We start from the raw sequence: 21,561 nt of genomic DNA, 5'->3' as shown, positions 1-21,561 counted from the left end.
TCCAAATTATACAGAAAGGCTTGTGATATTTGGAATTAGTGTTAGTGCAAATGATCATACATCAAACCAAAATGACTCCAGCATATGAAATGACTGTCAGGCGATTCCTCCACACTCTGATATCTGTTATCTGTAATGATCCCATTGTCTCAAAAGAGCTCACACATCATGACGTCATCCACAATGTCTGACAAATACCAATTTAGCCCAAACATCGCTCAGCCCGGGTACTAATAAACTCCAGTTGGGGGGAGAAAAGACAACACTTGAACTTCCAAAGTTTTGGCTCTTTGCCATTTGTTTACATGAAAACACCATTGACCCTCTTCGGCCATTGAAACTGCAATGCAAAGATTCCTCACAAATTGCAAAATCTTTTTTTTTTTTATCGTTGTGACGAAGCCTCAAATGTTCTCGTGTGGACTGTGCACTTTACTGTGGAGGCCGATGTTAACATCCACTCGAATATAACCTGATAATTAGTTCTCATTTGGCTTAGCTAACCAGTCAGTCTGCATGTGGTTTAACCCCGACACGGATCATAGCCTTGGTATAACAATGTGAATATCAAAGTGCAGTATTTCTACATATATTACATCGGTGGCAGCAATAAGCTTCTGTGCCTCTGTACTCTTCCTGCTCCTAAATGTGAATTGGTTAAGTTTTGATAGGCAATTTAGGAATGCTGTTTGTAACTCATAGACTATATTTAAAGATAAACAGTATCAACGCTAAAACACTTAGAGATTTTCTAGAGGCGAGAAAGTAGATTTTTTTTTCTACAGTAAACTCATCTCTTGTGTCCTTAAACATGCAGGCTTAATGCAAGTCCAGTGGCTACAGTTTAGAGTAGAATAAGACAAGATAATGATGCAATATAACCCTCTAAGCACTTGAATGTAGGTGTGGAAATATTTTGTCTTCACTCATTGCTTAATGAATATAAAATTCTATTTGAGTTCAAATTGGATCAAATGAAAAACCAAAAAAAAAAAAAGAAAGAAAGAGAAACCAAACCGATTGAAGGGACTTTTGTACTGAATTTAAAACCCAGAAAGGTCAAACCCACTTTGTTGGGACTGGGTGTTATTCATACAGGCTGGCATGAAAAAAATTGCAAGTCATTTTTGATCAGCCTGTAAGCTTCCTGTGTTTTTACCATCAGTGTGTCAGTTGGTTATTTAGATTCCAGATGTTAAATATTCCTGTGCTAACACACCGCTGGCAACTTTGAAAACACCTTCTCATTAGCATAAATTGGCTGGTTTTTATTTTCTGTCATAGTGTCCCTGTGTCCTTTTGGGTGAATTGCAACAGCAGTGTTTGATCAGCTGTCAGTGTTTGTGATTCAGGTTTCTCAGGGGCCGAGCTGCTGTAACAGGAGCTTCAGTTTCACTAGTTAAAGTCCATCCTCTCAAACCATTTCACCTTATTACTGTGCTTCTGCCTGTAAGATTGACAGTTATGAGATAAACTTTGTAAATCTTTGGTATGAAACCACAGTGTGGGACAAATCCTCTGATTAGAGCTTTGGTGACCAAAGAAAGCCCGCATCAATTTTTTGAAGGTGTTAGAAATTTAAGACAAAATTCTGACAATGTGACTGCTGCTACGACCCACATCTACATACCAACCAATCAGAATACGACATGAAATGACACAGAATACACTGGCTGATGCAAGCTGATAACTTTTTCTCTTGTATGTCGTCCTGTTTACATCGTAGCACTACGATTGAGACAGAAAACCTTTTAGGCTCCACCCACCTCAACCAATCCAGTGCAGCTCTGACAACTGTCTGGTTAAAACTGGACAATATCTGACTTTGGTTCTAGTGGTGCACGCATGTGCTAGACTGCACCACATTTTACACCACTGTCTCATTTTATGCAGACTAATTTTAAACAAAAACTCTTTTCTATTGTGGTAATGGCAGTAGAGTCGTCAGCCGGCTAGCGTGCAAGCCAGGCCAGACATTACAACAGCAGTCAAGTTGCTGGCGGTGTGACTGCACATTTTGATTCAACTCCTCTTTTTATTTCAGTTATTAAGCATCAACCTCGTTTAGAATTGTAGTGGTTTCTTTTCTCGTGGAAGCCGTTTGGTTTCCATTTCTAGATACAAAGTGCCTTTGTGTGGCATTTTTAATTACCTGACCAACAACGCTCACAGAGATTTTTTTTCCTCCAAAAGTGATCACAGAAGAATTCCATTTTTGTCCCAGATGACATTCGCTGAAGAATTAAATGTTGTTTAGTGGACTTGAGCTTGTTTTCCTCAGTTCCCAAAGCTTCAATGAAAGGAAATACATTCAAACCAGGTGGCAGGTAAATGAAATGTATCCGGCACTAATGAGTTAGTGTAATTCTCGAGCCTTTCAGGTAACCAGCTAACAGTCAGAGACGTCTTATTAGAAAGTCTGTTAGCTGGTAAAGTACCGGAGGCTGGTGAGTAAGTTCCCCTGCCTCATCATTCCCACATAATGTAGATATGCTAAATGAGACTTTTGGTGAGAACTGACTCAACTAGGTACCCTATACTGTGTTGTTTTTCTTCATGTTGAACACAACTGGCTGATGGCACATTCGGTAGTGTATATGTAAATTGTTGTGCTGAAAGGAATGCTTGATGAGAGTGTGCTGAAATTAGCTTTTTTTTTTTTCTATCCATACAATCCTAAAGGGCTGTATGTTTGTTAATCCTCACTGTGCTGCTGTTATTCCGCCTTAGAGCAGCAAGTGAGAAAGAGACCCATCTTAGTCATCCATGCAAACATGAATCATACAGTTTTGTACAAATATATTAACTGTTAAAATGTAATTCATATGTTTAGCAGAAGGTAAGTTTGGAGAAGAGTTAATGTCGCTCGATTGTTCTGTTCCACTTCATGTTTCCGCTCATATCACTGCCTGCTTTTATTGGGCCTTTGTGGAAAAATCCTTGCTTCATTTCAGTTCAGCTTCTCTTTTTATTTGCTCTGTTTCTTCTCATTTTTCATTCAGTGAGACAGCCATACTCAGAAACATCTTGTTCATGTGTATTGGTGGATGGATCTATAGTTTGAAAAGGTGAACCATCAAAGCCAAAAATAAAAGTGAAAGGGATGACAAGAGCCATTAACTGCACTTTATTTTATTTTTTAAAGTGTGAGGAAACATGAGATATTATCCCAGGATTTGTGGGATAAACTAGCAAACATAGACCTTGAATATGTTGTTATATATTGTTTACATTTGCAAGTTTTCTGTGTTTTTGCCTCTCTGTCTCGGGGTTTGAGTTCCCCCTTTCTTAGAATTTTTGTCAGCTTTACATCCTGCTAGAAGCCACAGAACAGATCACTAAAACTTGGGAACTTTTTATTTGAAGTCACTCTCATTAGAAGTGTTAAAAAATGCCGCAGTTCTTGAGTTTTAGTCATACTCGATATCAGCAGCTCCTGGTACCGCTCCTGCAGAAAGAGTTAAACCTATAGATCAACAAATTGTCTTATACATATCTTGTTTTTGCAACAGACTATGTAAAAGGTCCTGTATCATACTGTGAGTGTGAATGTATTTCTTTATAGAATGTTACTGATAAATAAAAAACATTCAAAATCAATATTCACTTTGGTTCCTTTTTTATAGCTCTTTAAAGTATTGGGAAGTTTAGAGTCTCTCCACCACTACACCACGTGCAAGATGTTCCTAACATGGCTGTCTTTGTTTTGAGCTCTCTGTCCAACAAAAACTCCCAAAATGAAACACATTTTAATGTGCTGTGGGGAAGGTGATGGCCAAACATTAATGCACAGTAATGCTGACAGTTCGTCCCGGAAGAAAACAGGCGTGTGAAACATTAAAATGTAAGCAGCTTAGTCTTTGAGACTTTGGCCTGCTTCATTCATGTTAAAACCCTGTTTCAAATAAACCAGTTCAGTGTGGTAAACCTAAGCTTTAACATTTTCCCCTGACTTTATTTGACTGTTTTTGCTCCTTCAAATACATTACAACAAGGACCCACTTACAGATTTCATGACCTTATTTGGATGACCTCAATTTCCTCATATTTATCTTTAATTGAACACTTCATTGTTTGCTTCTGTGTTAATTCACTTGCACATAATTCATAGCACATGATCAGTTACAGACGGCTTATTCAAGTAAGAACATCAGAATGTCTTTTTAAGACCATAACTCTGACCACAAGTCAGTAACTGTAGGCACAAAATGCTAAAAGTGAGTACACCTCATATTAATACTGTAAGAAATTCACAATTGAGCCTAAAGACTGAAGCAAGTTACACAACTAGTTTATGTTCTCATTTTGAAAACTGAATTTCCATGACAATAATCATATTAATTGATCAAATACACAGAGCAGCTTGTTGGATAACTGCAGTAAACCGCTTGAAAATACAGTAAATCCTCTGGTTTAGTCCGTGTTATGATGTCCTGTAGAGCGATGTGGAGAAGTGGTACAGCTGAAGTATTTCTCTCCTTTACCAAACCCTCTGTAAAAATATGAATCCTCTGCAGTCATTTGACCCCCCAACAGGCTGCTAATTCATTCATATTTTAATCCATCTAATCCTTTTATTCAAGCCTGAACAGACAGTGATTCAGTTTATAGAAATCTAGAACAACAAACTGTCTCAACCACTTAACATATACATTATCTTTATCACAATGGCTTCACACTGGTGTCATACACGTTGTTACAAGTCCTTCCCATCATTCCTCACCAAAACACAAACGCTCCTCTCTGTCAACCTGAAAATAAAATTAAAAAAAAAAAAAATCAACCTCTATTGGAGAATTTAAAAAGCGATGTTTCCCACAGTGGCTCTAAACTGAGGTGGGAAACGAGCAGTTCTCTCAAACAGAAGCAGGTTTTGCCTTCAGTGTGGATCTGATGAGGAAATGTGTTGTTTATTATGCACTTATTTTATGTAATGTTAATGAATTACAGCCACAATGGCATGTAATAAAGAACTCAGCTAATGATTATTTTAATTAATGATTTGTCATTGAATCTATAAAACAATCCCTCCAAAAAGTGAAATAACTTTTCAGAGATCTCAAATGGTCAAATAGATCTTTTTTTATTAATACACCTTCAGGTATTTAATGATCAAATCATTATTATTGTAATTCGTGATTTTGACCCTCAGTGGGAGCTTTGTCCTCCCAGTATTCGACACGTCAGCTCCATTGTTAACATTGCACTAGTCCTGCAGTTAAATGAGCAGTCATTTGTTTTCAGTAACCTTACGGTTCAGAGTCACTCAATCTCGGAAATATTGGCCTCAATCAGTCTAATCAAATGTGCAGCTTCAGATCAATCTCTGTTCTGCAGTAGCTGTTGCCTGAGCGAAGAGGCCTCTGTAAGCTCCTGCCTGCTGTCAGACATTTCTAACAGATTTTATCTTCCATCAGACGACAGAACAATCGCATGCATGTTTTCACCACTTATTTGTATCTTTAAGAGATCAGACGCAGCGTGTAATCCTTCAGCTTTTACCCAAAGGAACATCGACAAGACAAATCTGCGCGTCAGTCTGTCATCTTCTCTCGTGATTAAAGATGGTGTGAGATTGTCTCGCTCTGAGAGGTGAACATTACGAGTTATAATCCGGGAGCGGTCGGGTGGGCGAACAGATGCAGAGCACCTCGTGTTTCCTGCATTAATATGTTTTATTCCAGATACTTTTTGTCTTTTTTTTTTTTTTTTTTTGCTTCCTTGTTTCATTTATGAACAACAAAGCTTTTGGCTAATCTGTCATCACGTCCTGCCAGTTTGGATGGTTGAAAACGTTGAGAGGTCTCCATTTTTGTGTTCACAGCAGGGGGTCCTTTCTCTGCTTTCTAATGTAGAGCTTCCACTAATAGGGAACATAAATTGGCTCTTTGTGTATGGCACAATTTATTTTAAATATAATTGGAGACCATCCACTTGCTAATTAGTCTAATTTCTAAGTTGTCATTACGCAAATCTCTTGGAAATAAATTTACACAAGGCACAGTTTTCAGCAAATGCCAAATTTGTGTAAGAATTTATAGAAATGCAGTAGTAAGGAGTTGTAATTGCAGAACAAAGCTTTATTTAAGTCTGAAGGAGGTGACTGACAGCTCAAATCCTTTCACCAACAGATTTAAATTTAGAAGCAACTTTGTGGATGTTGGAAAGCTGGGCGTCTCATTTCTTCTGCCTCTAAGCCGGCTCTTCTTGTTGCAGGGTCAGAGTAGAGAAATCAGAGCAGCTTTAAGACCATATTGAGTTCTGTGAATTCTCCTTCGCTGCTCCTTCTGCTTCAATATTGGACAAACTGTTTGGAAGTCCACAAATACAAATCCTAACGTAAGCCAAGTAATCCTGATTTCAGTAATGCCGCATATCACAGAGGCCAAAGGGGCCACGAGACGTTTTCAGAAAATGAAAACTTGTACGTGGCATCAAGATTGTCCTTCTGTCGCTCATTTTGTTATTTAAAACATCTGGATGGGTCTGAGGTTAGAACTTGAAATGCACATTAATGAGATTATTAAAAATACAAGAAACACTGGTAACATCTTAAACTGTTTGTCCTGTGTCTGCAGGTACCAGTGTGAAGGCTGAGCAGACCAACGAGGAAGTCGGTGTTTCTGCCCACGTTTCAACCTCTGCAGAGGATCTGCAGCCGGTGGCGGCCAAGGAGCACAAACCAGGTAAAAAGAGCAACTGCAGACCAGGTGAAGAGTCTGACAGCGACTTTGAGTCCGACCCTCCTTCACCAAAAAGCAGCGAGGACGAAGAGCCAGACGAGGAAGAAGGCCTGAACAGCGAGCACGGTGAAGACACTGAGCCCGAGAATATAGGACAAAGGCCTCTGCTGATGGACTCTGAGGAAGAGGGAGAGGAGGACGAAGAGAAACACAGCTCTGACTCGGACTACGATGCCAGCAGGGTCAAGAACCGCTCAAAGAAAGCTCCGGCCGGTAAAGCAGCCTCAGCCGCCGCCACCAGGAGGAGTCCGCGGGGGGACTCTGGCACGACTCTGATAACTCCTCCTGAGTCGCCCAGTGGAGCGAGAGCCGCTCCAGGTGTGGATGCTGTGGATGTCTTCGGTGCTGTTCCTTTCCTCGGAGGAGCATCGCCTGTCGGGCCTCCAGAAAGCTTGGACATCTTTGCCAAAGCGCCTTTCAGGCAAGTCAGCCACGAGGGGAGAGCTGCGGACGAGTTTGATGTTTTCACCAAAGCGCCATTCAACCGGAACCTCTCCAAGCCCGGCAAGAGCGGCAGCGATGTTCCCATGGGCCAAACGCCACCCATCTCCCCTGAGGACATCGACATTTTCGGCTTCTCCCCTTTCCAGCCAGGCCCCACCGAACCGCCTCCCACCACCTCTAGAAGCGCAGAAGATATCTTCCAGCGGTCTTTTGAGGAGTCAGCCAGCCCTCAGCAACAGAGGCTGAAGCAGCGTAGCCTTCAGAAGCTGTCGTCACGCCAGAGAAAAACCAAGCAGGAGGCCACAGCAGGCGGCAGCAACGGCAAACGGCACCACGGTACGCCGACTGGAGGCCGCAAGACCAACAAGCCAACTTACCGCACCCCTGAAAGAGTCCGCAGACACAAGAAGGTTGGCCGAAGAGACTCACAGAGCAGCAACGAGTTCCTTAGCACCTCTGACTCTAAAGAGAACATCAGCGTTGACATAACCATGGCTGAAGGGAAAGACAAAGGAGCTCTGCCGGCAGACGAGGCTCTTTTAGACCCGTTTGGAGCCAAACCTTTCCACCCTCAGGAAGGCAGCCGGCACGGCCAGTATCAAGGACTCACTGACGGCAAGAACGACATGGGCACAGCCAATGGAAAGTCCTGGACAGGCTCTCTTCACGGTGCACTTGGAGAAAGCAGAACCATTGATGATTTTGGGGCGGTGCCCTTCACAGAAATGGTCATCCACAGCGGACCTCAGCAGCAGCCGCCGCCATCGCAGCCGGTGGAGCTCGACCCTTTTGGAGCTGCACCTTTTCCCTCGAAGCAGTGACTTTCTTTGCGTCTGCCCACTCTGCCTGTTGCTGTTAAATAACCCCTGAGCTTTTTTTTGGGCTTGGGAACATCTTCAACCAATCATGAAACGACAAGCTAACATCCTAACGCTTCTTTTTTTAAAGAACATTTTAATACGCCTGTCAGTTTCAATAACAAAAACCTAAATCCTGTGGAGTATGAGTAATGTTTCCACGTATCTTTCAGCTGTACCTGTTTGCTGAGAAGCCTTTAATGCTGCATCTTAACGCTTATAAAGACATTTGAACCGGGAGAAATGAAAAACCCGCTTGAAAATCGTACTGTGATTATAAGCTTAATGTTTGACTGCTTGACTTGCTGCAAAAAGCTCTATGGCCTGCCTTCTGATCTACCAATATGTTTTTTTTTAGCACCACAAAGCCTTATCTGAGCTGGGCTCCGCCTTGCTGCGCAGTACCTCGGAAACCACGACATAGTCTGCCTACTTTGGCCTTTCATGTCGGTGGAATCATTTGGGAGTTGACTTTAACCACTTTGTTTTGTCCCTGTTAGACTATTCTCTATGCATAATTTCACAGTAGTCTTTACGCAGCCAAATGTGGCTGTCATTTGTGTTGCATTACACTTTGAATACTAGAAGGGATCTAATTTTATTGTACTTCCTTAAAAAGTCGGACCTGTTAATTGTGTCAGGTTTAAATTTAGGCTCTTAACTGTTTTCCTTTTTTTCTAGCAGTAAACTTCAATGTAAGTACTGTTAACTTTCATTTTATGACGATACAACTCAACACATTCTGTTAGAAATAAGAAATAAAACACAATAAAGACACAAAGCCACATTAGATCACTCGTCTAGGTTTGTGTTTTAAGACCTTTGAACCTTTCAGAAGCTGTACTGCTATTTTCTCAGCAATGTACATGCTCCTAACAGTATAAGTGGGAACTGCTCCCTCATTTAAAGGATAAGGCTGGCGGTGTTCCATATAGTTTGTTATTGTCAACAAACACCATGAAAAAACAAAACCAAAACCACAGTTAGTCCATCTCTCAATACTTTCTGACTTCCCTGCCCTGTCTGTGGCTCTCAGCCTCAAGTCCATTTGGTTCCTGCTGAAGACAAATCTTTACGTATTCACTTTGTTGCTGGGAGATGCTCTAGCTGAGAAGACTTCTACATACCTGTGAAGCTGTGAAGCTATAAAGCTACAGTCAGGAGACCTGGATCTTAGCTTAGCAGAAGGACTGGAAATGGAGGGACATGGCTTGCCTGGCTGTGTCTGGGAGGTTGTTATGTAACAGGAGCACTGACATCTTCGTGTCCCTCTCTTCGTGTTTCCTGGCAACCCTAATGGTGATGACAATAATCCAGGGAGTTACTGCACACGGCCAATAAATAGTTAAGTCCATGACCCCCTGTAGAAACACAACAGCTGTCGGGCATGGCTAGGCTAGCGCCTTTCCATCTGCTTCCAGTCTTTATGCTAAGCTAACTAACTAAATATATTTCTATTTCTGTAATTTTCTAAAACTGCTGGTCACTGAAGTTTTGACAAGCATTACTCAGCCAGGAGGAAAAGTGCATTTGTTAGAGACTGTGTTCAGCTGCCGATGAATACGTTGGTTGGTTTGGTTTGGTGCAGCAGGACGGTGCATCTGGGATTGAGTCAAGCTAAACTACACTGTGTGTTCATGGTAATGAAGATGATGATGTCACCCAGTGCAATAGTGCACTTCACTGATGTGTTTTGAATACATTTTTTGACAACAGCTTGACGGCACAGAGGAATCAGATATATCTGGCTTTGGATTGATTCACACACTCACCAGCAGGATCTGTTTGTGTTTGGTCATTTCATGTTATTTGTTGACAATAACAACAATATGGTGTATCACCAGTTATTCTCTAAAGTTTTAATCCTTAAAATTTCAGTCCTGGTCGATCTAGTGACACCTGTAGTTACTGGTGGTAACAGCAAATGTAGTTTAATACTACAAGTCCCAGAATTCAAGGGGCAACAGTACAAACTGTTCTTGTATTAATAAAAAAAAGTTAGGGAATAGTTGGCCTTTTTCCATCACTCCGTGAGCAACCGTGATCTGATTTTATGCTACTCACATGAGTCTGCAGACAGCAGGGTGCAGTGAAAGGAGTTTGTTACACTGCTGAGAAGTTGGAGGTGTGCAGCCTGTTCCCTGCAGCTCTTCATCTAACAGCTCACTGTGGCTGCTCTCTTATTCCATCACTCCCTGCAGTGTTTCAAACTGATCCGCTGTCAAAAAATGCCCAAAATGACAGTTGTTTTGTTTAGGAGATGCATTTTTGATGAACAGTAGCAGTCAGTGCAAAGCTCACTGACACTTTGCATTTCCTGTAACTACTTCATAATAAAAGTTGACTTGTGTTTCGCCAGTTAAATGCTTTTAATGTGAAGCTGCAGCAGTAGGAAATGTTCAGTTTGCATTAGCAGTAACTTAATACAGCGTTTTTTTTTTCACGGGAATGTCACCACCGACACCAAGTTAGTAATACTGTAAATACAGAAATATTGCAAGACTTTAATCAGTGGACAGTAGGCTCAGCCACCGTTGTGTTAACTTATTCCGCTATAGAGCGGATTTATTTAACTGAAAATGTTCAGGATTATAATGTTAACACAGGTCTTTCCACTGCAGAATGTGAATTGGTGTATTCATAAAGGGAAAAACCATTCAAGGCCAACATTGAGAGAGCTGCCAATAAAATCAGGTCATTTGCCTTCATGAATGCATTCTTCAGCGCTGCATTTCTTCCATGAACTAGTTCTCCACATCAGCAACTTTAATCACTGCATTCACCTACACAACCATTAGCACGCTTGTTTGAATTAAACCTGCAGGTTACTGTGTTTTCACCAGTGGAACCATTTGATAACATGACTTTCTATCATTTTTTTTCTTCACAAGGGTAAATCTTGTATTTATCATGCTATACTGCTGGTTGATGCAATAAAAGAATCATCATCTCAGTGCAGCTTGAGGTGGATGCTGTTAAGTGGAATTTAAAACAAAGCAGTTTTACACATTTTAAAAATGGTTTTTATTTAAAGTCGAGTTCAGTAGTTTGATTGCTCCGGTATGAAAAGTCAGGATACAAAATTTCCACTGTTACAAACTGAGTCTTAGCCACACAGCTGATGTCTCTTAGAGCTTATCAAAGATGAAATGTTTGAGACAAACTATTACAGACAGAAAGCAGGTTCATAATGAATAAATACAGAACAACAAAAAGGATCTGAAATCTTAACAACAGAGAACATCTGTCTTAGTTTAAAACATAAAAACAATAAATATTAGACCAAAAAATGTCTTTCATTCCAAAATGAGAAAGCAACCATTTAACTGGACAGCTACTGTAATTCAGAGATGACAAACACATGTGAATGGGACGTGCATTAATGTTTTAAGCATTAAGACTCTTGCATACAAAGCTAACATCCGGCAGAATTTAAGTATCTATATTTTTGAAATCCAGTCACGATTTCTTTCCAGCATGGACGTGCTGCATTTTGAAATGAAGACACAAAAATACAAACAATAGTTGACCTTTGCCATTGCACGTCACCCTAAATGAGCTGGAGAAAAAGTACTGTGGGTTACTGTGTCTAAAAACACTGAGTGGACGATTCTCTCAGCAGTTCAGGCAGAAAAAGCTGTTTCCAAACATTGTAACTCTTTTACAATGAGAGACCTGTGAAAATGTGAATCTACAGTTGATAACAGGGCTGCACAGTGTAGTCAATCACCGCTCGCCTTGTATCATTTTCTGTGACACCCTCCTTTATTCCCACAGTGTCGTGCAGGTGCTGCAGCATAGATCCACACAGACAACTGAAACGTCTGCACACTCTGACATCTGTAGAAATATTATTTTCTCTACTGTTTATATGTGTGCATGTATATTGTAGTGTACAAGAAATGAATACTTTTTGTACAAGCTGCTGCTCAGTAACGCACTGCCTGTCATAGTGTGGACATCAGTAGAAAGTTTAGAATTGGGACACAGTTTAAGGCCTAAAAGTCTTGCTAGCAGCCCTGAGAGGCCGAGCTGCCCTTGAACACCCAAAAACTCACCACTCACTATTTTCATAAGCCTCAACTTTCACTGGTTAGTGCTGGAAAATAAATAAAGATGTGAGGGAGAGAAGTTACAATAAAATAATGGTTTTCTCTCATAGGTAAAAAGGCATTCTGCACAGTAATAAATTTAGTTTAGCTCTGAAATAAATTTGAACACAGAGGCAGTGCAGACAGACCACATGGAACCCGCCCCCAACAGTCGGTCCTGCAGCATCAGGTACAAACATCTGCGGTTCATGAGTCTTTGTAGTACCTGTATTTAGTGTAAGTACATTTCACCATCCAGGGACTGACACAACCTGTTGCTTGTGTCAGTCAGCAGTAACAAACAGAAACACCAATACTGCACATGCTACAGGACACAATTAAAAATGTAATACAAACTGATGAAGAGAACAACACAGCAGTGACTCTGACTCTTTGGTTTTTCTATCTAACATGGAGTGTGTTGAAAGTTACTGGTACATTTTTGCTTGTTTTCAAGTACCTCCCATTTTAACTTTTAATAGTTCAGAAATAAAAGAAGAGATGATTGGGCTCAGCAGGTCTCAACACTGAACAGATTTGTTTAAAACATACGCATACTTTTAGCATAACCGTACAGAGCGGTGACATCTGCACAAGAGCGCCTCACACATTTCATTTTCCCTTTTAATGTCATTTGACTTGATTCCTTACTGGAGGAAACCTAAAGGCAGTTAACCTACTTTTCACAGAACAAGCGTTATCATACACTGGAACTATATTCAAAACCCAGAATGAGAACGACTGGCTCAGAAACCTTTAAAAATAAGTAAATTTGCTGAAAACTTTTTAGGAGAAAAACTTTCCATAACTTAATTGAACTGAATACATGATGTTTCATTTACAGGCACTTACAGAAACGTGATCTCTTTCTAAAGAACAAAATGCTACTTGACTGAACTTGATGATTCGAGTCCTCTTTTTGCCGCTGCATCTTTTACCGTTGTGCAAATCTGAATGCAGTCAAATCCTAGAGATACTCTAGTTTGACTGCAGACTTTCTGTGTTTTGTTTGTTTGACTGTCTACCTATAATCACTCAAGAGGTCCCGTTTCATCTAAATATACGCTCGACACATCGCCTCACAACTGGAGGCCACGGGTCTGATTCACCTTTCCAGAGACTCACAGGTCAGGTGGACTGAAGACACTTGCAGTGTGTGCGATGACACCGAGATGGACTGAAAGCTTGTCGATCGAGTCTCCCTGCTTTCCACCTGTGCATGCTAGAATACGCTGCTTAGGTCACTGACCTAAAGAGAGGAGGAAAAACAATCTAATCACAATTTAAATGTGACAAAGAGGGCTTTTTTGCGACCATGTAAGACCTCCTGTCAGCCACAGCTCTGTCTAACAGACAAACCAGTGCAATGCAGCTGCTAGGAAACCTGATTTCAGCCACAGCTTTGAATTGTTACCCTCCACATAAGTAACTACAAATTACAATTATACATTTAGACTATTGCTGGACTAAGGACAATCTAAAATATCTTCTTATAGCTTTAACGTAACGTAAAGTAATGGTGCCGCTTACAGTTAAGCAAAGTCGAGGATCCCAGCGTGCAGAGCAGCATCCTAGGTGTGTTGGGGGGCGTCGGGGCAGGGCTGGCTGTGCCTGTACGCCATGATGAAGCAGGATGACTGGTGCCACCAGTAAAACATCAGCACCAGCAGCAGGTGCCACACCTGGTGACTGGAGCCCAGGTAGTTCAGCTGACCTGCAGCAGCATCACAGAGATAAAACCAGAGTCACTGACAAACGCTGAAAGCTCATTAGTGATTTGGAATATAATACAGTACTGTCTGTCTTTTAAAAAAACCTCTTATCAAGTATGGAGCTGTAAGTCGTTCCAAACTAGGAGTGAAGAACAGAGCGACTGAGAAGAATCTAAAAGTGGTCTCACCTGGGAAGTAGCGTTCAGGAACTTTTGAAACGTAGAAAATGAGAGCTAATGCAGCGATGAAGTACATCCCCAGGACTCGAGGGACAAAAGCCTGCAGGGAAGAAATGTTTATAATCAAAACTGAACAGCAGCTACAAAATACCAACAACTCAGAACAGGTTAACAAAGCATTACCCGATGCAACTGCTGCATGCAACAAAACACTGAAAACATCAGCTCCCGCCCCTGCCACGTGAGTTATTAGTATAAATAACATAAAGACAATTATTAGAGGACATGGCTCAGCACCATGTTGTCTGAGTCAAATGATCAGCAAGAGTTGCTATCTTTCAGAGACCGACCAATCACACATCTCAACATCAAACCTGACCATAAAAAAAAGAATGAAAGCAGTGAACTTTATTGTTGCTGTGAGCGTGCTCACCTGGACGAGCTCTGAGGAGAAGCCTCCGGTGATGCAGATCCAGTGGACGGTGGGGATGAGGCCGTATCCGGCCACCGAGCAGAAGATGAGCGAGCGCAGCTGCTTCCACTGCTTGCTGAGGTAATGAGGGTGAATCTGAGCGAAGAAGACGGCCAGGATCATGGCCAGGACCGTCACCAGGTACACCTGCCGCCAGTACTGCAGAGACGGGCAGGTCAGAGGTTAAACCACACCGTCTACACAGATACAAACACACACATGCTTCTCACGTTTTCTATACAGTCAGGACATTTCAATGCTCAGGAGTCCCTGAAGGAAAAAATATGCGGCAAAAAACAAAATCTCAGTAAGATGACATGTTTGTTTTTTGTCTGTCGAGATCCATCTTCTTAGGTGGCAGTTTTTTATGTAAGAGCTTTTTTGTCCTTAATTACCTTCATTAGATAATAGAACTTCTTACTGAGGTTTTATTACTCGTTCTGGGTCTCGTAATGCTTAAACTGGAATTTCCAAAATCATACAGCTGTGTGATTGACACTGACAAGTAGAAAACTGCTTTGTTGGAGCAGATTTTCTAACTTATTTGTAACTTAGGTGCATAGACACACACACATTCAGTCTGTATTAAAGTCAAACTTAAACCTTTCAGATGTACAAGAAAACAAATTCAGGACGTTTGGAAAACTAGAATTACTGCCTCATGGTTGTGCTGCCAACCAGTCAAGTTGCATTTACGTCCATGTCTGTTCAGACTCACGTTGAAGACTCTGAAGGAATTTAATTAAAGGTATGAAGTGTATTTTTTTGGTGAAATGGAAGTTATCATTGTATTGACATGTATGAATCCAGTGAGAAACATGCTGTCTTCACTTAGAGACTGTTTTTCCAGAGGAGCACAGAGGACTGATAGAGAGCTTCATCACAATCACCTGAAGCTCAATATCAGCAGAGCCAAAGAGCTTGTGCTGGACTACAATGCTTGAAATATAGATGTTGCTGCAAGAAGCTACAAACTGTAAAAAAATGGATCCGGCAACACAGAAGATCTAAACAATTATCACAGTTTCAAGGTGGAGACCCAAGATTAGTGTCACCAATTCAGTATCTGACCAAAAGTGAAATATGGTCACAGTCTCTCCTTCTGTTCCTGAGTTCTGGTGTTGAATATTGGACAGAAAACATTATGATGTCATGATGATGTCTTTGTCTTTTTGCATACAAAATGTCATCACTTCATTTCATCCTATGAGATGTCTGTGCAATTGTGTCATAATTAGTGTACGAATTCTTGAATTATAGCCAAAAATGTGTTTTGTGAGGTCACAGTGACCTTTGACCACCAGAATCTGATCCGCTCATCTTTGAGTCAAAGTGGATGTTTCTGCCAAATTTGAACAACTTCCCTAAAGGCGTTTCTGAGGTATCGCGTTCACAAGAATGGGACGGACGGACAAGTCACACTCAGAATGCCTCTGGCCACGACGGAGGGAAATAAAACAGAGCTGGTAAAGCTGCATTGAAAGTAGAAACAGGCAGCAGGAGGAAACAAAGGATTACCACAATGACTTTAAGACAAACGAAATGTTATATGTCTGTTCTGCACACTGGGCTGCTGACCCTGTTCTGTGTTAATATTCGAGTGACCGTGCAGCACAGACAAACCTTATTACACGATTAGAAGAACTCCAGTATCTGGATTTAAAGTCTTCAGATTCACTTGATTCATGAGGTTTTTTGCAATGAGCATTTTTCATCATTTTCTGCTCTTCAATTAATTGAAAAAATAATACAGATGAATCAAGAATCAAAATACTTGAGACCATAAACTACTTTCTGTGATCCAAATCCCTTGAGAATTTGTTTGTCCTTTTCAGTTTATCCCACTTTCTTTTTCTATTAACACCTAATGTTGTCTGACTGCACCATTTCATGTATGGGTTTATTTCATTTGCATACGATGATATAACTAACTTCCGTGAGAAACGGTGAAGATCTACACATGTGCTAAAAACAGTCTCCAACCTATTTTTTTTTTTACATTCTTATGATTATAGACCAAGCTGCAGCGCTCGCTGTTACTTAAACTTCTATAAGTAAGTGTGCACAGTCTGGACAGCCTCGTCTCAGTCCCTTCTGTCCATTTGTGTGGATGCAGGCCTCCGTCCAGTCACACGTCCTCATGTAACGAGTCCTGCTGAATTTCACAGTGAATAAATTTGCACCAGGAACAAGGCCCCGCTCGGCTCCAGCCAATTTTTTTAAGCTCTTCTCCTAACAGACACCATGTTCTCTCCTCCAAATCTGCATATCTAAAAGACTCTGACGAGACAAGAGTTTGAATGGCTAAATATAAAAATCAGTTTTTCTTTAGGGACTTGGCTTGCCATCGGAGTGGAGCCACCCAGAAGCGGAGCCCTAGTCTTGGCAAGGACGGGGGGCCCCTTCGCTGAGACAGCTCCCAGACTTGCGAACGTCATATGGTGGGGAACAGGAGTGACGGACCGCTCCGTGAACGCAGCCATCTGGTTTGGGCTGGAGCAGATTTCAGCTGCGTTCTGGGGGCAAAATAACCCGGCGCTTCCAATATGCGGGGGAAAGCGAACAGTAAGGAGCACAGCCAAATACTTCAGGAGTAAAAAAAAAAATAAACATGAAAAATGAAAAGAGAAGCAACCAGGAAAGGAGAAAAAAAAATAACATGGTGGTGGGCGGCTGGAATAAGGAACTGAACAGGCTTGTGTCATCAGAGGCTGTTTTCCAAACGGCGAGCGCAGCAAAGGTGTCGTGTTGCTTATTCACCAGGAACAATGAGTCAATCAGCAGAGCCAGACTGTGGGCTCTACTTCAGCTTTATTCAATTACTGCTTCTCAGACCGAGGATTTGAGCTAAAAGTCTCCGGGGAGGACTGCAGTTAGACGTTAAAGCAGTGATAAGTGCAGTCAGGCTCACAGAAATATCTTTACATTATCTATTATGTGCGTGAAGGTGCAGTGAATGCAATTATTATATACAATTATATTATATTATCACTGAGAATCAAATCTCAACACTTTTTGCTACCAAATGAAATATGTTCTGTGTCAGGTACCAGAATATCTGATCGATCCACATTCTATGTTCCCTGATCAGACAGTTCCAAGTCTAAAACATAATTTTATCATTTATCATTCTTGATCCAGGAAATAGCAGTCTGAAAAACTAATCCTCATCACAAGGTCCACTGACTTCATGTTTCCGAAGCGTTCACCACATTGCATGCGATTCCATCCACAGAGCAAGTCTACACAATGCGTCTCAAAGCTTCAGAAACACCAAATAAGCAAACGTCTGTTTCCAGACGTCTGAATCAACGTACACATCTCAGTGTGTCGTGCTGGCTGGCGGCAGTCTCTCCAGTTGGAGAAAGAAATGACCAGTCAGAGCTTCGTAGGAGGGATCAAGAAAGTCAATGTCATCTCTCTGCAAAGCTTGCTAGCAACAAGCAATATAGCACCAGAACAATGTCAACAAGCATGGATGAGACTGATGCAGCAGTAAAGCTTGTTCTAAGTTACTAAAATAACAGCTCCTAAATTTTAAAATATCTTTAATTGTCCTGAAAAATGTTGAATTTGCTGCAACAACAGTTATGTATCTATTCTTGCTGCTGATACCTCAATTTTACCTGCATTAGAATAATAAAGTCTATCTTATCTGATGTGATGTGCAAAAGCGTGAAGTAGCTGCTTAATTTTTGAACGTACTGTTCGCTGTCAACCAGAAGAAAACAGCATATAGTTATTTGTAATGTTACTGTTTTTGTTAGGGACTAAGGATGTAAATTAGCATTCTAGCTAAATTCTGGTATGTTCACACCTTGTATTTGTATAGTGATGTTCGTTAACATGCTCTGTCCCTATCAAATAAAACAAACAGATAAATAAATAAATACATAAAGTCCCTCCGCTGGCACGCTGATACTGGAGACAAATCAGAGAAGTGAACTACAGACTGAAGATGAACTTACATTATTGCAGTAGAAGGTGTAGAAGACTCCGGGGACGTAGCAGCCAAGGATGCCGATTGAAACCCCCGCGTAGTCGAGCGCCATCCAGCGGCGGCTGGTCTTCTCCGAGCGGTGGCAACAGAACAGGTGATAACCCACCGAACACAGCATACACAGCTGAAGATGGAATGATCCAGAGGAAACGGCAAGGGGATAGTCAGGCATTATAACAGCAAAGGATGTGATACGCACACCAAGATAACAAGTAGAAAAATATTTATGATCTAACAAGAGGTGTCCTCACCATTTCATCTCATTCTGCCTTTTAAATAGACCCTCTCTGTTTTTTTTTCAAATTGGACTTGAAGACTCTGGTTGTCAAGCCTAGTCCAGCCAACTGCTGGACTGATTATTTTTTTATTTGTTGACAATAACTGCCAATATTTTGGATAAGGTCTGATGTCCTTCTGTAGCCACTCAGATTAAGGTAACACCATGCAATTGCCACATATTTGGTTTCCAAGATATTTGGCTAGTTTTAAATCACCACATAGCTCAACACAAGGAGAAACCTTGTAATGCAGCCTGGAATGCATGACATAATGTAAAATGAATCCTGCCGAGGTAAACTTAAACTTAAACATAAAGATGACAGAAACATATATTTTGCTATTAATCCTTCCTCATTTCTATTAATTGAGCAACAAATTGCTAGAATTTGTTCTCAAATGCGACCTTCTATGAGTTCATGGTTTGTCAGATAAACATTTATAGTTACACCTGACATCTTTAATGTTGACAAAATAAATGAAACAATCTTTAATGTGTGACTTTTCACACGGTTTCCAGAGGTGAGATGTATTAAATGCAGTGTATTAATGACATCAGTGACAGCTGTGTTGAATCTTGCTGTTCATTTGAAGAATCAAATCAATCAACAACACCGGGAAAAGCTAAACTATGGACATGACGTGACACCATTGGCTCAACCACTCCCAGTTTCTTTTCTCTATGTTGACCAGTAGTTTAGTGGCAGCGTTATATGAACAGATTAACTGACTAAGGAGAGGCACTATTATCAAGCTGCTGCACTTTAAAATAGTGCACCATATAGAGGGATTTTTAGTTCATGGAATAATCCATTAACTAAAAAAACCTTGTGGATGCCAGCTTTAATCTTACCCACGGCACAGCCTTACTGTAATATCAGCTAAGTAATCTACTAATGGGTTTAGACAACATTGTAACCAGACATTTCTACCAACTGTCACAGCTGAAGTACGGTAGAAAACCTGGACCTTTACCTGGAAGCAGAAGAGTCCAATGGAGTAGATGACGTAGTCCTCCCTCGAAGCGCCGACGGCCGGCAGCACCGAAGCCATGTTGTACACCCCGACAAAGAAGAAGAGCAGGAAGCCCAACAGATGGCTCCAGATATTCACTGTCTCATTGGACAGAATAAAGAGGCTGCACAGAGGATTTACAGGGATTTAGAAGATGAAAATGCTGATTTCAATTAAAAATATATATATAAATGCAATTAAGGCCTTAAAGTGAAATATGAAACAGCTAATTTAAAAAAAATACCTGAGCCAACCCCTGAAGTTGACTCTGCACTCTGACTTCCCTGAAGAGTGGTCAAGAGAAATAATAAAATACTATAAAGAATAACTTATTGCTAACCATAAACACTATCAAGCAACAAGACTATTCTTCACCTTAGCCATTTTTATACAGCTCTGGACTAGCATTTAATTCTGTATTATCTCTGTTTTACGAACTGATATTCTGCCTATCCCCGATACTGTTCTCTGCTTCTCACCTTTTGATGCACAGTCTGGAGGGCAGGTAGGCTCTGTAGCCATCTGTGATGTAAGGGTTCTCCCTCAGAAACAATGGGATCTGTTCGTAGGTGTACAGTCTGATACCTCGGGGCACTAGCACAGGCCAATACTGATAACCTCCCAGCTCAATATAGTGAGAAGGCTGGGTGCTCTTTTGGAGTTTCTGAGGCATGGCTGAGGCCGAGGAGTGTGCTTTAGTCAGACCTGAAACTGAGAACAAGAAGTCAGACCCAATTAATGCTGCATCTTACATAAAAAGTCTTATTACAACTTAAGGCACGATGGATGCGGTTTGTAAGTTTGAACCAGGTATTATGTCAGATGTGTCATTACTGTCCAGTGGGACACGTTTACAAGTGACCCACTTACTGAAACTGTATCTTTAAGAGTGGAAAAAACGTTTACTCTAATTACCATTAATACCAAACTCCGTTCAGTAATGTGGCAATTTTCGACCTTACGTGGTAGCAAACACGCCCCCAGAACACAGCTCAAAAGTTTTTAAAGAAGCCTCAGAATCAAAACTTTAATCAAATAAGCACACTGTACCCCAAGCAACACTATAAATATCAATAAAGTTTACATTTCTACAAACGATCCTAACCCCAGTCTTTCCCTACCGATGCGGATTGATACAGATTATTAAAGTATGATTCTGTTGACATACAAGCAAGTTATTATAAGCCGGATATACTTAAAGAAACAACTGAACTACAAGCCATTTTACGTTAAGTCTTACTATGCATATAAACGATCCTGAACCAAGTTGATCTTAAAATAACAGAATTTTCAAAGCGGTTTCGCAGCCAGTGGCTAATTACAGTTTGAGTATGCCTGAACAGGCTACCCGAGGCTAGCTAACATGCTACTTTGTTCACAACCAAGAAATTAACGACAAACTCACCTTTCAACTTGGTATATGTGCAGTTTGTGCCATTATGGGGCTTATAATACGTACTTCGCATTTGTAAACATATACTGACATTTATTTAAAAACAAAAACAAAAAAACAACGCAATGGTTATCAAGTGTCGGCTATAACATCTTCCGAATCACCAGAAACGTCACCAGTAATGGACCCCTCCACTGTGCCCGAGGACTGCCTGAGTAAAAACAACAGACATACCTGACCATGCAGGGTTAAAAGCCAGACAGTTTAATTTATTCATGCCAACTGAGCGAACTCCACTGAAGACCATGCTGGTAAAAACGCTTGAAAAAGCTCGTAAACGGAGATATGATTTTACTTTTTTAACTACAGTTTCCAAGATT

The 21,561-nt window shown here is 40.9% G+C and overlaps 2 protein-coding genes across 4 annotated transcripts in view; one reads left to right on the top strand and one right to left on the bottom strand.

Annotated features, from left to right (window-relative positions):
- The window catches only part of bmp2k (BMP2 inducible kinase), a 47,661-nt gene extending 36,681 nt beyond the window's left edge, over positions 1-10,980 (top strand). For all 3 annotated transcript variants that reach the window (XM_041938089.1, XM_041938088.1, XM_041938087.1), the window contains exon 16: positions 6,579-10,980. In XM_041938089.1, the coding sequence (XP_041794023.1) occupies positions 6,579-8,008 (1,430 nt within the window). In that variant the 3' untranslated portion in view covers positions 8,009-10,980. The remainder of the gene's footprint in view (positions 1-6,578) is intronic.
- A 103-nt stretch (positions 10,981-11,083) lies between these two features.
- paqr3a (progestin and adipoQ receptor family member IIIa) lies at positions 11,084-21,331 on the bottom strand. The gene is made up of 8 exons (XM_041938090.1): positions 21,194-21,331; positions 20,268-20,499; positions 19,750-19,912; positions 18,467-18,622; positions 14,460-14,657; positions 14,036-14,126; positions 13,666-13,849; positions 11,084-13,384 (listed from the first exon to the last, which is right to left on the bottom strand). Exons 1-7 carry the CDS (start codon positions 21,252-21,254, stop codon positions 13,707-13,709), a joined length of 1,044 nt encoding a protein of 347 aa, XP_041794024.1. The 5' UTR covers positions 21,255-21,331; the 3' UTR covers positions 11,084-13,384; positions 13,666-13,706.
- Between the last annotated feature and the right edge of the window lie 230 nt (positions 21,332-21,561).

The sequence above is a fragment of the Chelmon rostratus genome, chromosome 5 (genome assembly GCF_017976325.1).
Source record: "Chelmon rostratus isolate fCheRos1 chromosome 5, fCheRos1.pri, whole genome shotgun sequence".
Classification (NCBI taxonomy): domain Eukaryota; kingdom Metazoa; phylum Chordata; class Actinopteri; order Chaetodontiformes; family Chaetodontidae; genus Chelmon; species Chelmon rostratus.
Note: the sequence above shows the minus strand (reverse complement) of the source record. Positions and strands in the feature narration are given on the sequence as shown.